The sequence below is a fragment of the Aquarana catesbeiana genome, linkage group LG05 (genome assembly GCF_042186555.1).
Source record: "Aquarana catesbeiana isolate 2022-GZ linkage group LG05, ASM4218655v1, whole genome shotgun sequence".
Taxonomy (NCBI): domain Eukaryota; kingdom Metazoa; phylum Chordata; class Amphibia; order Anura; family Ranidae; genus Aquarana; species Aquarana catesbeiana.
The window spans coordinates 635,469,422-635,483,801 of NC_133328.1; the positions used below are offsets into that span (position 1 = coordinate 635,469,422).

Here is a 14,380-nt window from a genome sequence, read left to right on the forward strand (position 1 = left end):
CCCCAAAGTCGCGTGATTTTGCCACGATTTTTTGCCGCGACTTGAAGCAATGCCTGTGTATTCTTGAGGTCTTTGGACCTCAAGTCGCATCAAAGTGGGACCAAAGTAGTGCAGGGACTACTTTGAAGTCGCACAGATATGAACAGTACTCATTGGAAATCATGGGGTACGACTTGTCATGCCACTTTTCAGTCCCAAATCGCATGAAAAGTCGCACTAGTGCAAACCGAGCCGAAGTTGCTTTTCATTTTGCAAGGCAGCACTTTCTGGTTTTCGGCCTGGGCCTCCTGGGATAGCTGTTACACGGCTATCCCAGGAGGCAGTGGGGGTTAATATGCTGCAGGGCGCTATGTTGCCCATCTTCCAGAAGCTGGCGGCGTGTGTGCGCATGTGCACAGCTGGTCTCTTTCAGCTCCCAAATGCTTTGAAGATATCACCAATGCATTTGCGCACGTGCAGGTTGTTTTTAAAGATGGCAGCACAGAAGAGTGGTGGTGGGGGGGGGTGTAAGTCGGAAGCGGTTTAGTTCTGCTTTAACATGTACAATCTGGAGGAACGAAGGGATAAGGGGGGAATGGGATTGAAGTCTTTAAATACCTGTACATGAAGGTGGTGAATACGTTCCCAGAGGGTGATTATTTCAGTATGAAGCTAAGATCACACAGGATTCTTGGTCTCCAGTCAGTGACTTTGCCTTAGAGGAGATACCATCGGTCTGCTACAAGGAGGAGGAAGCATTTCCTCAGTCTCTTATCCCACTGTAATCAGACTGCAACATGGTAACTTTGTAGCAAGTCAGGAGGTGAAAGGCTGCAGCAGGGGCTGATCTGTGTCTCTGAGTCTAGTACTGCACAGGCACCGGAATTTACATTTTTGCGTTATCTCTGAGCCAAAATATCTGCTGGGGACGTAGATGGGGGGGGGGGGGGGGGGGAGTGCCTCAACAGAGATAGTACTGTCCTTAAGAGAAAAGCAGATGAAAGGTTTGTCAGGGGGAGTCCTGTCATATCCTGTGAGGGGTAATACATACCTAGAAGAGTCACACTGACACATTACTTAAGCTGGGTTACACTAGAAAAATTTTGAAAACAAAAATTCTTAGGAAAATTTGAACGCAACTTCTCAGAACATTTGAAAGTCGCTAGAAAATATTTCAAGATTTTGTTGGCTTTTAACATTTTCAATTTTGAAATGAATGGACTTTACTGAACAAAAACTATTAGGGCTCGTTTACACTTGTTTCAAAATGTGGCATTGGAAACACTTTTTGAAAGGAGTCCTCATGCACACGGACGTTTTTACAGCTGCTTTTTTGAGCTTTTTTTGCAGCTTAAAAAGGCCTGTCTATGTTAGTCTATGGCTTCATGCCCACCTAGGCGTTTTTAAGCTGTAAAAAAAACCCAGGACCAGTGGGTTCTGAGAGACGTTTTTCAGCTGTAAAAACGCTCTAACGCTCAAAAACGTAATTCACCAACGTTTTTTAACGTTTTTGATCCATTGAAAAAAAAAAAAATTTTGAAAAAAAAAAAAAAACCGCTAAAAAACGCTCAAAATGCTCAAAAACGCTTAAAAACGCTATTACAAAAACGCTGAAAAAAGCTGAAATAAGTTTTAAAAAATCACTGCAAAGATACTGGCGTTTTCATAACGTTATTTTAACAGCCTGTGTGCATGAGGGCTGAATGTTAATCGAAGCTCCTGTCGCTAAAAAAAAAATGGTTACCTTACAGTCCTGTTCACGTGTTTTGCTTTGCTTCAACAATGATACTACATGTTGCTTTCCTATCGCTTCAAATTGTCTCCAAAGCCTCCATAGAAGTCTATAACAACACTCGCTTTACAGCACCTGTAGCTTTTGAGGACCTTTTATTCAGCGTTAACTTTGCTTTGTTTTTGGAGGTATTGCAGTTGTGAGATATCCCAGGATGCACTGGTAAACCAACAAGCAGACTGTGTACACTGCCTTGAAAAAGTATTCCTACTCCTTGAAATTTCCCACATTTTGTCATGTTACAACCAAAAACGTAAATGTATTTTGTTGGGTTTTTATACTACACCAAGTGGCATATAATTGGGAAGTGGAAGGAAAATGATAAATGGTTTTCAACATTTTTTACAAATATGTGAAAAGTGTGGCGTGTATTTGTATGGCGCCCACCTGAGTCAATACTTTGTAGAACCTCCTTTCTCTGCAATTACACCTGCAAGTCTTTTTTGGGGATGTCTCTACAAGCTTTGCACATCTAGAGAGGGACATTTTTGCCCATTCTTCTTTGCAAAATATCTCAAGTTCTGTCAGATTGGATGGAGAGCGTCTGTGAACAGCAATTTTCAATTGGATTTAGGTCTGGACTTTGGGCCAATCTTGAATATGCTTTGATCCAAACCATCCCACAGTAGCTCTGGCTGTATGTTTGGGGTCGTTGTCCTACTGGAATTTGAATCTCCGCCCCAGGCTCAAGTCTTTTGCAGACTCTAATGCCGCGTACACATGACCAGACTTTTCGTCGGACTGAACTCCGAAGGACTTTTCGACAGAGTTCCAACGAAACGGACTTGCCTACACACGATCACACCAAAGTCCGATTCTTTTCGAACGTGATGACGTACGACCGGACCAGAATAAGGAAGCTCATAGCCAGTAGCCACCCTTGCGTCGTATTTGATCCGTCGGACTAGCATACAGACGAACAGATTTTTTGGTAGGAATCGAGGTCGTCAGAAAGATTTGAAACTTGTTCTATTTCTAAGGTCCATAGGATTTTTAGACAGAAAAGGTCCGATAAAACCCACACACAATCGAATTGTCCGACGGATTCGTTTCGTTGGACCTTTGATGCTGGAAAGTCCAGTCGTGTGTACGGGGCATAACCGGTTTTCTTCTAAGATTGCCCTGTATTTGGCTCCATCCATCTTCCCATCAACTCTGACCAGCTTCCCTGTCCCTGCTGAAGAAAATCATCCCCACAACATGATGCTGCCACCACCATGTTTTACGGTGGGGATGGTGTGTTCAGGGTGATGTGCAGTGTTAGTTTTCCCCCACACATAGCGTTTTGCTTTTAGGCCAAAAAGTTCAATTTTGGTCTCATCTGACCAGAGCACCTTCTTCCACATGTTTGCTGTGTCCTCCACATGGCTTCTCGCAAACTGCAAACAGGACTTCTTATGACTTTCTTTCACCAATGTCTTTCTTCTTGTCACTCTTCCATAAAGGACAGATTTGTGGAGTACACGACGAATAGTTTTCCTGTGTGCAGCTCCTCCAGAGTTACCATGGGCCTCTTGGCTGCTTCTGTAATTAATCCTCTGCTTGCCCGGCCGGTCAGTTTAGGTGGACGGCCATGTCTTGGTAGGTTTTGCAGTTGTCCCATACTCTTTCCATTTTCAGATGATGGATTGAACAGAGCTCCGTGAGATGTTCAAAGCTTGGGATATTTTTTTATAACCTAACCCTGCTTTATACTTCTCCACAACTTTATCCCTGACCTGTCCGGTGTATTCCTTGGCCTTCATGTTGCTTAAATTACACACAGGTGGACTTTATTTATTAATTAGGTGACTTCTGAAGGCAATTGGTTCCACTAGATTTTAGTTAGGGGTTTCAGAGTATAGGGGGGCTGAATACAAATACACACTTTTCACATATTTACCGATATTTGTAAAAAAAAAAAAAAGTAAAACTGTTTATTTTCCTTGCACTTCACAATGATATGCCACTTTGTGTTGGTCACATAAAATCCCCATAAAATGCATTTTACGCTTTTGGTTGTAACATGACAAAATGTGGAAAATTTCAAGATTTGAATACTTTTTCAAGGCGCTGTATATCTTCTGGAAGTGTCTGGTGCAGTTGCCACAGGTCAGCCGGGGCCAGAGAGAGAGCAGGGTCCATAAACCAGAGGATCAGCAGAGCTGGGGGACTGAATCAGGAGAAAACTAGCAGATGTCACACTTGGTGAGCAGCATAGGGGGGCAATATAGCAGGAGGTTAGCTGGGGCCAGAGAGAGAGGGGGGATCAGCAGAGCTGGGTGTTATTACTAAGGGGGGTATCGGCAAAGCTGAGGGTACTACTGAGCAGAGGATCTGCTGAACGAGGGTCCTAATGACTTGAGGATCTGCTGAACGAGGGTCCTAATGACTTGAGGATCTGCTGAACGAGGGTCCTAATGACCTGAGGATCTGCTGAACGAGGGTACTAATGACCTGAGGATCTGCTGAACGAGGGTACTAATGACCTGAGGATCTGCTGAATGGGGGTACTAATGACCTGAGGATCTGCTGAACGAGGGTACTAATGACCTGAGGATCTGCTGAACGAGGGTACTAATGACCTGAGGATCTGCTGAATGGGGGTACTAATGACCTGAGGATCTGCTGAATGGGGGTAATACTGTGTTGGGGTTCTACTGGACCCCTTTAAAACAAATAGAAAATCAACACACACACACAGGGCATTCATTAAAGCTTAAAAAAAGCATCACAGAAGCATAAAAAACTTATCGATAAAGAATGTTGAAGTGGTAGGCATGTAACTCATATATTCAAGAGAAATTTTCCATCCTGCTTCTTTTGAAATCTTCCGTCACTGCAGTCGAAAACAAGCACTGATTTGACCCCTTCTAATGATTTAGAAAAACGTAGGAATGTTCTTATATTGAAAAATGTCAAAGGAAATTCTTCCAGTGTATAACTTTAGCATGCTTTACTGAAAATATATCTGATGCTGGGTCTTCATGAAAGTAAACCTTTGTGTTCAAAGATAAAACGGGACATAATGGGGGTTGATTTACTAAAACTGGAGAGTTCAAGATCCTGGTGCAGCTCTGCATGGGAGCCAATCAGCTTCTAACTTCAGCTTGTTCAATTTAAGCTTTGACAAAAAAAAAATCTTGAGGCAGATGTTTGCGCACTCCAGTTTTAGTAAATCGACCCCAAAGAGAGGAGGACGCAGAAGTTTGGTCTGCAGGCAGGAAATGTGATTTCTGTGTTTTTTTTTGTTTGCCTGCTGTGATCCTGCTAACCATTTTTGTTTTTTCCCCTCTAAGCTCGTCCGCCATCTTTTATTTTTCTGTACTACTCTCTCTAATCTTCCCTCTGGCCTCTCCTCTTCTTGTCCTGGTTCTGTCTCTCTTCTGGTGGAGGGATTCGCTCTCCTTTTTTTTTTTTTTTTTTTTTTTGCCGTCTTGGGTAACGAGCATGAGTTGCCCGTCCCGCGGCCGGTGGTAAGAGTGTATACTGCCCGGTCAGCGCTGGCTTCTGTGTGCTCTATACCTCCGCACCGCTCATAGCCTACACTAATCAGCACAGACTAAGTGATAACTCCAGTATTTACCAAACGCATCCTCAAGTGTTCTGACAACTTTCTTCCAGCTCTCTCCTAAATCTAAGTGAAGTTATCAGCATACTATATCTTTTTTTTTTTTTCTTCTTTTTTTAAATTTACGTTTTATTTAGATCTGGGTAAAATTAAAATTGTAGGTATTGAGATTGTTCTGATATACTAATATCTAAACCCAAGTAACCTGCCACATATTGCAGCTTACCAGTACTTGGATGTGATGGCTGCATTCATCTTTCAGTTTTTTTTTTTACACCTGGTGATCCCGCCAGTAGAGCATTCTTGCCCTAGAATGACAACACTCCAGGCCAATTCACACCATTTGTATTGGGTACCCCGTTGATGGTGTCCGTGGTGGGGGGGGGGGGGGGAAGGTGCCCCGTTGATGGTGTCCTTGGTGGGGGGGGGGGGGACAGTGCCCCATCGATGGTGTCCGTGGTGAGGTAACGGTGCCCCATCGATGGTGTCCGTGGTGGGGGAACCGTGCCCCATCGATGGTGTCCGTGGTGGGGGAACCGTGCCCCATCGATGGTGTCCGTGGTGGGGGAACCGTGCCCCATCGATGGTGTCCGTGGTGGGGGAACGGTGCCCCAGCGGCCCCATCAGTGGTGTCTGGGGGGGGGGGACGGTGCCCCATTGGCCCCATCGATGGTGTCTGGGGGGGGGGGGGATGGTGCCCCATCAATGGTGTCTGGGGGGAGGTGGAACGGTGCCCCATCAATGGTGTCTGGGGGGAGGTGGAACGGTGCCCCATCAATGGTGTCTGGGGGGGGGGGGGACGGTGCCCCATCGATGGTGTCTGTGGGGGGAACGGTGCCCCATCGAAGGTGTCTGTGGGGGGGGAGCCACATCGAAGGTGTCTGTGGGGGGGGGGGGGGGGATGGTGCCCCATCGATGGTGTCCGTGGGGGGACGATGCCCAACCGGTTGGATGAAGGCAAGCAAAGGGTCACATCCAGCTCTCAGGGCCAATATATGCAGCATCCAAACCTTGATGAAGAGATGAGTTTGGCGGTGTTGGTTGTCTTTTTGTAATTATTTGATGAACAATTAAAGTTTTCTGCTCTTCATGCTATCCTTCTCTGTCTGGATGTAAAATTCTTGATTTTGGATTTGCAGAAAAATAGAAATTGAAGGCAGCCTCCATATCTAAGGTCTTTTCAGTTGCAATATATTACATTTTTGTTCTTGGGCTTACATAAGCTTTAATAGAACTTCTATTGAAGTCTTTAGGATATCGCCATCTTAATCCTAGAACCTTCCTAAGACTTACCATTCACTCCTCGTATGTTTTATATAATACAGTAAACATTTGAATATACGTATGGTCTTTCCTGGTCCTTGCAGAGGAATTAAAGCCCTCCTCCGGCCACACGTTAATGGTGGCCACCATCCTGGAGGCGGGGCGTGTAGTGAGGGGGGCGGGGTTATGGGATGGCATTGCTGATGCTCTGCACATTATTCCAGATTAATGGCGTAGACATGACAGAAGCCAGGCATGATCAGGCAGTAGCACTGCTTACCAGCACTTCCCCAACCATCACTCTACTGGTGGAGAGAGAACCCGTCCAACCGGGGGCACCGGCAGACCCGAGAGCATCGCCTTCCCTTCACAGAGCTCGGCCGCGCTCACCGCCACCTCCTGCAGAGAGCGAGAATGGAGAGGGAGAGGAGGACCTGACCTCACCGAGGAATCACAGCAGTAACAGGATGGAAGACGAGTATCCCATAGAGGTAAGTGCCGTACATCCTGATAAAGGGGGTCACTCCACCCGAAACACTTTTCTGGAAGTTGGAGTCATAAACCCAGGGGGTAGGCAACCCTCGGCCCTCCAGCTGTGGTGAAAACTACAAATCCCATCATGCCTCTGCCTCTAAGAGCCATACCTGTGATGGTCAGTGTCTTGCAATGTCTTATGGGACTTGTAGTTTCAAAACAGCTGGAGGGCCGAGGTTGCCTCCCCCTGAGAATGATTGTTGCGGTCTGCTGGACTTCCCGGTTCTGCAAACCTGCTGCAGTCATGGTTATGAGGTCATTCTTCTTCTCTTGGGAGTTCGTTATTATGAAGTATGTAATAAGCTAACCTTATTTTAGACGTAGTGATGTCATCACTGGATCTCTGTGGTTCTCTATGCAATGGCTAGTGGGAGGGGCAGGCTGTACATGACTTCCTAAAAACATCACAGCACCCAGCCTCAGTAATCCTCAAGAATATGATGCAGAATTAGGATATACTGCAGACCCCAAGCCTCCCTCCGGCCTCCCCTTCAGTCTTGCACAGTTGTACCGGCTCCTTCTCTTGAACTGAAATGGCCTACTCCTGATTTCACTGCACACTGTGAGCTTCTCACAATGTGCATTAGAAGCAGATAGAGCCCCCGCCTCATTTCCTGGCTGGAGAACACCCAGCATCATCTAGCCCAGGGGTGTCAAAACTGACGTCCCTCCAGCTGTTGCAGAACTACAAGTCCCATGGTGCATTGCAAGGCTGACCGTTACAAGCATGATTCCCACAGGCAGAGGCATGATGGGACTTGTAGTTCTGCAACAGCTGGAGGACTGCCAGTTTGACACCCCCTAATTTCTAGCCCTTTCCTCCCTGGCCCCACCCCTTTAATTTTTTTAGATTTTAATTTTTTTTAATTGCGGAGGCTCAGCATGGGATGATCTACATACAAATGAATCCTCCCCTGGAACACCCACCTCTCCAGACTGATACCCACCCATGAAGTAATTATTCCTTATTTTACTTTTGTTTTAGCTTATTTTATTATTAGCATAACTCCTTCTAAGACCCCTTTCACACTGGGGCGGTGGGTGCGTCGGCGGCTATTTTTAGCGCAGCTTTACCGCTAGCGGCCGAGAAAGGGTTAAAACCACTGCAAAGCGCTGCTGCAGCAGCGTTATACCAGCGGTATAGCCGCGCTGCCCCATTAATTTCAATGGGCAGGAGCGGAGTATACACACCGCTCTTTCACTGCTCCAAAGATGCTGCTAGCAGGACTTTTTTTAGCGTCCTGCCAGCACCGCTCCAGTGTGAAAGCCCTCAGGACATGAGAGAAGGGAGCGGCTCTTTCAGGGCGCTTTGCAGGCGCTATTTTTAGCGCTGTAGGGCCCGCAAAGCGCCCCAGTGTGAAAGGGGTCTTAGAGCCAGCACACTGCTTGCATCCGGACTGAGGGCTCTTGTTAGGCGTAAGGAGATGGGGGCTGCTGTGACGTTTTTTAAGTAGCTATGTGCAGCACCCTGTCGGCTCCTCCCGCCATGTTCTGCTTGCATTGCATAGAAAAGCCCAGAAACGCAGCGATGTTGTTACTGGATCTAAAATAAGGCATGTAATGTTAACGGAAAGGTTTTATTTAATCATTTTATTATCGTTGATGGGGGGGGGGGGGACGGAACCAAGGAAGGCAACATATACACTCTCCTGCCACTTTATTAGGTACACCTGTTCAATTGCTTGGTAAGACAAATTGCTAATCGCATGGCAACAACTCAATGCGTTTAGGCATCTAGATGTGGTGAAGACGACTTGCTAAAGTTCAAACCGAGCATCAGAATGGGGAAGAAAGGGAATTTAAAGCGTTTGTTAACCCCCCAAAAAATTAAAAATCCTGTTCCTTTAAAGCATTTTATAGAGCACAGTGCTTATGCTGTGTCATTTGGCCCCCTGTAACACCTGGCTGACCCTGCCTGGTTTATATACCCTCCATCCCGGTATGCTGACACCAATATATCAGGGCTGCTGAGCCCTGACACTGGAGTTATCCATACGTGCCTCCGTCATCTCCAGTCTGCTATATGTCTCCTCTGTGCTCTCCCCCCCTCCCCTCTCTGCCTGTCAGCTTGTGACAATGCCTGCTGCTAAAATAACGTTCACATCTTCATACCATCCCCTCTGTGTTCTAATCCTGTGTTCCCCTGTGTGAGTGATTTTATAAAAAAAAAAAGTCTGCTATACCTCATTTCACAGCTCTTCTCAGGGATCACATGATCACCTGGCTCTCTCGCTCCTCTCATCTCCCAAGTGACATCAGCAGGGGAATCTCTGCCCCGCCCACAGCATCTATATGGGGAGAGAAGAAAGCCAGCTGATCATGTGATCGCTGAGAAGAGCTCTGAAATTAGGTACAGCAGGATTTTTTTTTTTTTTTTATCTATTTGATTTTTTTTAATATAAATCACTCACACAGAGGCACACAGGATTAGAACACAGGGGGGATGGTATGAAGATGTGAAAGTGGCTTAACAACCACTTTAAGTGACTTTGAACGTGGCATGGTTGTTGGTGCCAGGCGGGCTGGTATGAGTATTTTAAAGCGGAGCTCCACCCTAAAATTAGAAATTACATTAGTATTCTACAAAAAAAATTTTTAAAAATTTAAAAAAAAAAATTTTTTTTTACTTACCAAAAAATGCCTGTTGCTAGGCAGTCTTCCTAATCTGCCTCTTCCTATTCTGCGGCGCTGCTCCTTCACTTCCTCCTCTTCGGTGAGCTGCCCCATGTGTGTGTCCCAGAAAACCATGGGGCCATTCACAAAGCGCCACGCGACTCGCACATGCGCAGTAGAAAACGGACAGTGAAGTCGCAAGGCTCCACTGCCTGTTTCCCTTAGTTAGGATGGCGGCGCCGGCACACGATCCGATGGACGGAACGGCCTCCGGTGGCTGACATCGTGGGCTCGCTGGACAGGTAAGTGCCCTTATTAAAAGTCAGCAGCTACGGTATTTGTAGCTGCTGACTTTTTTTTTTAAACGGCCGGACCTCAGCTTTAAAAACTGCTGATCTACTTGGATTTTCACACACAACCATCTCTTGGGGGTTTACAGAGAATGGTCTGAAAAAGAGAAAATATCCAGTGGGTGGCGGTTGTGTGGAGGAAAATGCCTTGTTGAGGTCAGGGGAGAATGGGCAGACTGGTTCCAGATGATAGAAAGGTGACAGTAACTCAAATAACCCCTCGTTACATCGAAGGTATGCAGAATACCATCTCTGAACACACAACACATCGAACCTTGAAGCAGATGGGCTATAACAGCAGAAGACCACATCGGCTGCCACTCCTGTCAGCTAAGAACAGGAAACTGAGGCTACAATTGTTGCTGACCATGTCCATCCCTTTATGACTACAGTGTCCCCATCTTCTGATGGCTCCTTCCAGCAGGATAATGCTCCATGTCACAAAGCTCCAATCATCTCACCACTGGACAATGAGGTCCCTGTCCTCCAATGGCCTCCACAGTCACCACATCTCATCCAATAGAGCTCCACACTCACCAGATCTCATCCAATAGAGAACCTTTGGGATGTAAAAAAAGAAAGAAATGGCGGCACATCCAGAACTTCCGATTGCCTTTTATTTTGCTTCACAAAGATGACACTGGTGTCTCTGGTGTTATCTTTGTGAAGCAAAATAAATAAAAGGCAATCGAAAGTTCTGGATGTGCCGCCATTTCTTTCTTTCTTTCCAAGTTTCCCACGGAGGCGGGGCCAGGGCTGGCACTCTGCAAGATATTCCAACCAGCCTCATCTTTATACACCTGGAGCAGTGATTCTTTTTCTTGTAATCCTTTTGGGATGTGGTGGAAGGAGAGATTGGCATCATGGATGTGCAGCCGACAAATCTGCAGCAGCTGTGTGATGTTATCAGGTCACTATGGAGCAAAATCTCTGAGGAACGTTCCCAACACCTTGTTGTATCTATGCCTAGAAGAAGGAAGGTAGGTCTGAAGGCAACAGGGGGTCCAACCCGGTACCAGCAAGGTGTACCTAATAAAGTGGCCAGTGAGTGTAGGCGTCTTATACTTAAGCTTTTTTTTTTTTTTTTGGCTAGATGTACACTTGGAAAACAATGAGTGATGATTGGATTTATAAACATTCTCTCCATTAAACACAAGCGTTTTCTTTGTGCCACGACTGAATCACCAATTGCCATCCTACACGAGCAATTTGTCTGCCCTGGTCATGGAGTCTCCCTGCTCCTGGTGCAAGCGTTAAAATGTAATATAAAAAATAGGATGGGATATCTGAGATGTTTGTGGCTCATTGACATCTTTCTAAATATAATTTTTGATACTTTACAGTGAATGGACACTTCAATGTTTTCAATAAACGGGACGCAATTTGTAGAAATCTAAATGATATTTTGTCTTTTTCCTGCAGGAAGTCATCCTGATGAAGGCTGGGGGTCCCCTGGGTCTGAGTATAGTAGGGGGCAGTGACCATTCCAGCCACCCGTTTGGGGTACGAGAACCGGGCGTCTTCATCTCCAAGGTGGGCATATGGAACAGTAAAGTACAACCTCTGACCAAATCTTGTGTCCCCTTGCTTCTTGTGTTTGTCAATTCCCCCCCCCCCTCCTCAAAACTGGGGATGCAAGTGAGGGAAAATCTGTAAAGGGGGAGACACTGAGAAAAGAAGGATGCTGCACACCCCGATAAGTGTCAAAAAAAGGAGATTTTCCCCCGTGTGGGGTTTTTTTAGCAGCAAATGGGTGGAAAAATACTACATGTAATTAAGGTTACTTAGATTTTTTATTGATGACATAATATCAAAAATATAACACTAATGGTTAAAATATGAGCTATGGTACAGGAGATATAAAAGCAACAACACAAGTGAGACTTAAAGCGGAGTTCCACACAAAAATGGAACTTCCGCTTTTCGGAACCCTCCCCCGCTCCGGTGTCACATTTGGCACCTTTCAGGGGGGAGGGGGGTGCAGATAGCTGTCTAAGACAGGTATTTGCATCCACTTCCGGCATAGACTCCCACAGGAGTCTATGCCTCTTCCTGTCCCTCTGCGCTGTCTCCTGGGAAACACACAGGTCCCAGGAGATAGCGGGGACCAGTTATGATGCGCAGCGTGACTTGCGCATGCGCAGTAGGGAACCGGGAAGTGAAGCCGCAACGCTTCACTTCCTGATTCCCTCACCTAGGATGGCGGCGGCAGCTGCCGAGAATCGAGTGGGTTATCGGCGTCGGCTGCCGACATCACTGGACCCTGGGACAGGTAAGTGGCCATGTATTAAAAGTCAGCAGCTGCAGTATTTGTAGCTGCTGGCTTTTAATATTTTTTTTTTTTAGGTTGATGTAGGTGGACTCCCTCTTTAACACAAATTACATAATTTTCAAGCGCTAAAAATGTTAATAATGAGCGAAACTGACGCGTTTCGACCCCGCCGGGTCTTCTTCAGAGGATTAATACGCTGTGAAAATATTTACATGTATTGAAATTCATAAACCTAACCACAAAATAAAATAAAATACCATAGTAATGAACATTTGTTTATATAGTTACCAATCACGCTGTATTGTGCGATGTCTCCTGAATCTGAGATCTTCTAAAGTAGGATTCGCTCATTATTAACATTTTTAGCACTTGAAAACGATGTAATTTGTGTTCAGTCTCACTTGTGTTGTTGCTTTTATATCTCCTGTACCATAGCTCATATTTTAACCATTAGTGTTATATTTTTGATATTATGTCATCAATAAAAAAATCTAAGTAGCCTTAATTATATGTAGTATTTTTCCACCTATTTGCTGTTAAAAAAAAAACTCACACGGGGAAAATTCCCTTTTCTTGTGAGGGAAAATCTCTCCAATATGTTGACACAGCAATTAAAGCCTAAAGCTGTAACCCTTGACCTCTTTCCAACACTAAGTAAAAAAAAAAAAAGTTGATAGAATGCATTTAGTTAAAATAAAACTTGCTCTAGGTTTGGATAGTTAGGGAGCCTCCAAAGATAAGGAGCAAAAAGTCAGAGGTGGTGGGAGAGTTCCTTATGGTGTAGTAGTTTAGCAGATAGATGAAATCTAGAAAGAGAAGGTTCAATGCAATGGTGTACTCACATCTACAAGGTTTGTGAACCCCCTAATGGGGGGATCAGACAACCTGAAGTAAAAGACTGCAGGAAATATGGCTGTCCCTGTGCAGAGAGGGGTGGCGCTCGATGCTCATTAGGGTGATCCATATGATCCTACACTCAGGATTCTGGGTCAGTGGGGTGATCCTACACTCTGGTCTCAGGATTCTTGGGTTGTCAGCAGTGAGCCGTCTTTTAGTGAACGCAAATTACCGGAAGTTCTCTTCCTCACTTACACGCATGCCGCCTTTATTTAAACACCCCACAGGCAAAAGCGTGCCTTTCCAGCACACTAACAGCAAAGACAGCTGTTTAAGGTTTTTAATGGACCATCCTGAGGAAGTGGCTAGTGTGCCATGAAATACGTTGTCTGTATTTTATAATATTCTATGAGCAATAAATACTGAATCAATGAGGAATCCACTTCTCAGCGGATCCTTCATTTTTGGGCGCCTCTGCTGATGCCACTTTCCAATTTTTGAAGGCTCAAAAAGGACCCCACTTTCCTACTGGGATTGTTTTTTCCTTTTTTGCACACGTTAAAATCTGCATTTTTTTTCCCCCAAAAATTACTTTTTAGAAAGACAAAGTGGGATTTTAACGGTGCCAAAGAAAACAAAATGGTTATAATAAAATATCCAAAGTTTCTTACAAATTGTAAAAGCTACAAAGATAGCGTTTTCAGTTTTATGTAAAAAAAAAAAAAAATAATCAAGGAATATTTAAATGGCTTTATTGCGCATGCAGTTACTTCAGCTCAGCATGTTTCGCCAATTGTTGGCTTTCTCAGGAGTCCTAGGAGTAAGGAACTTCTGAGGAAGCCAGCAATAGGCGAAACATGCTGAGTTAAAGTAACTGTATGCGCTTTAAAGTGGTTGTAAACCCTTTACAACCACTTTTTACTACAGGCAAGCCTATAATTAGGCTTACCTGTAGCTACACTGGATATCTCCTAAACCTGCACGGTTTAGGAGATATCCCTGTATTTGCAAGTGCCGACGTCATGCGGCACATGCAAACTGAATCAATGGCATGTATGTGCCATTGCTTGAATTAGACTGTGCCGTTACCGGCGGCTCTAACTTTCTAACTTTATTGCTACCACAAGGGGGCCAACAACCCCCCTTGTAGTAGCATTGGACCGGTGACAGGTACTCCTTATGGGAGAGGT

General features: G+C 45.2%; 1 protein-coding gene across 18 annotated transcripts in view; it reads left to right on the top strand.

The window, feature by feature from the left end:
- SCRIB (scribble planar cell polarity protein) overlaps nucleotides 1-14,380 on the top strand; it is a 278,513-nt gene that overhangs the window by 165,332 nt on the left and 98,801 nt on the right. For all 18 annotated transcript variants that reach the window (XM_073632382.1, XM_073632388.1, XM_073632384.1 and 15 more), the window contains 2 exons: nucleotides 6,809-7,075; nucleotides 11,504-11,614. In XM_073632382.1, coding sequence (XP_073488483.1) covers nucleotides 6,809-7,075; nucleotides 11,504-11,614 — 378 coding nt within the window. The remainder of the gene's footprint in view (nucleotides 1-6,808; nucleotides 7,076-11,503; nucleotides 11,615-14,380) is intronic.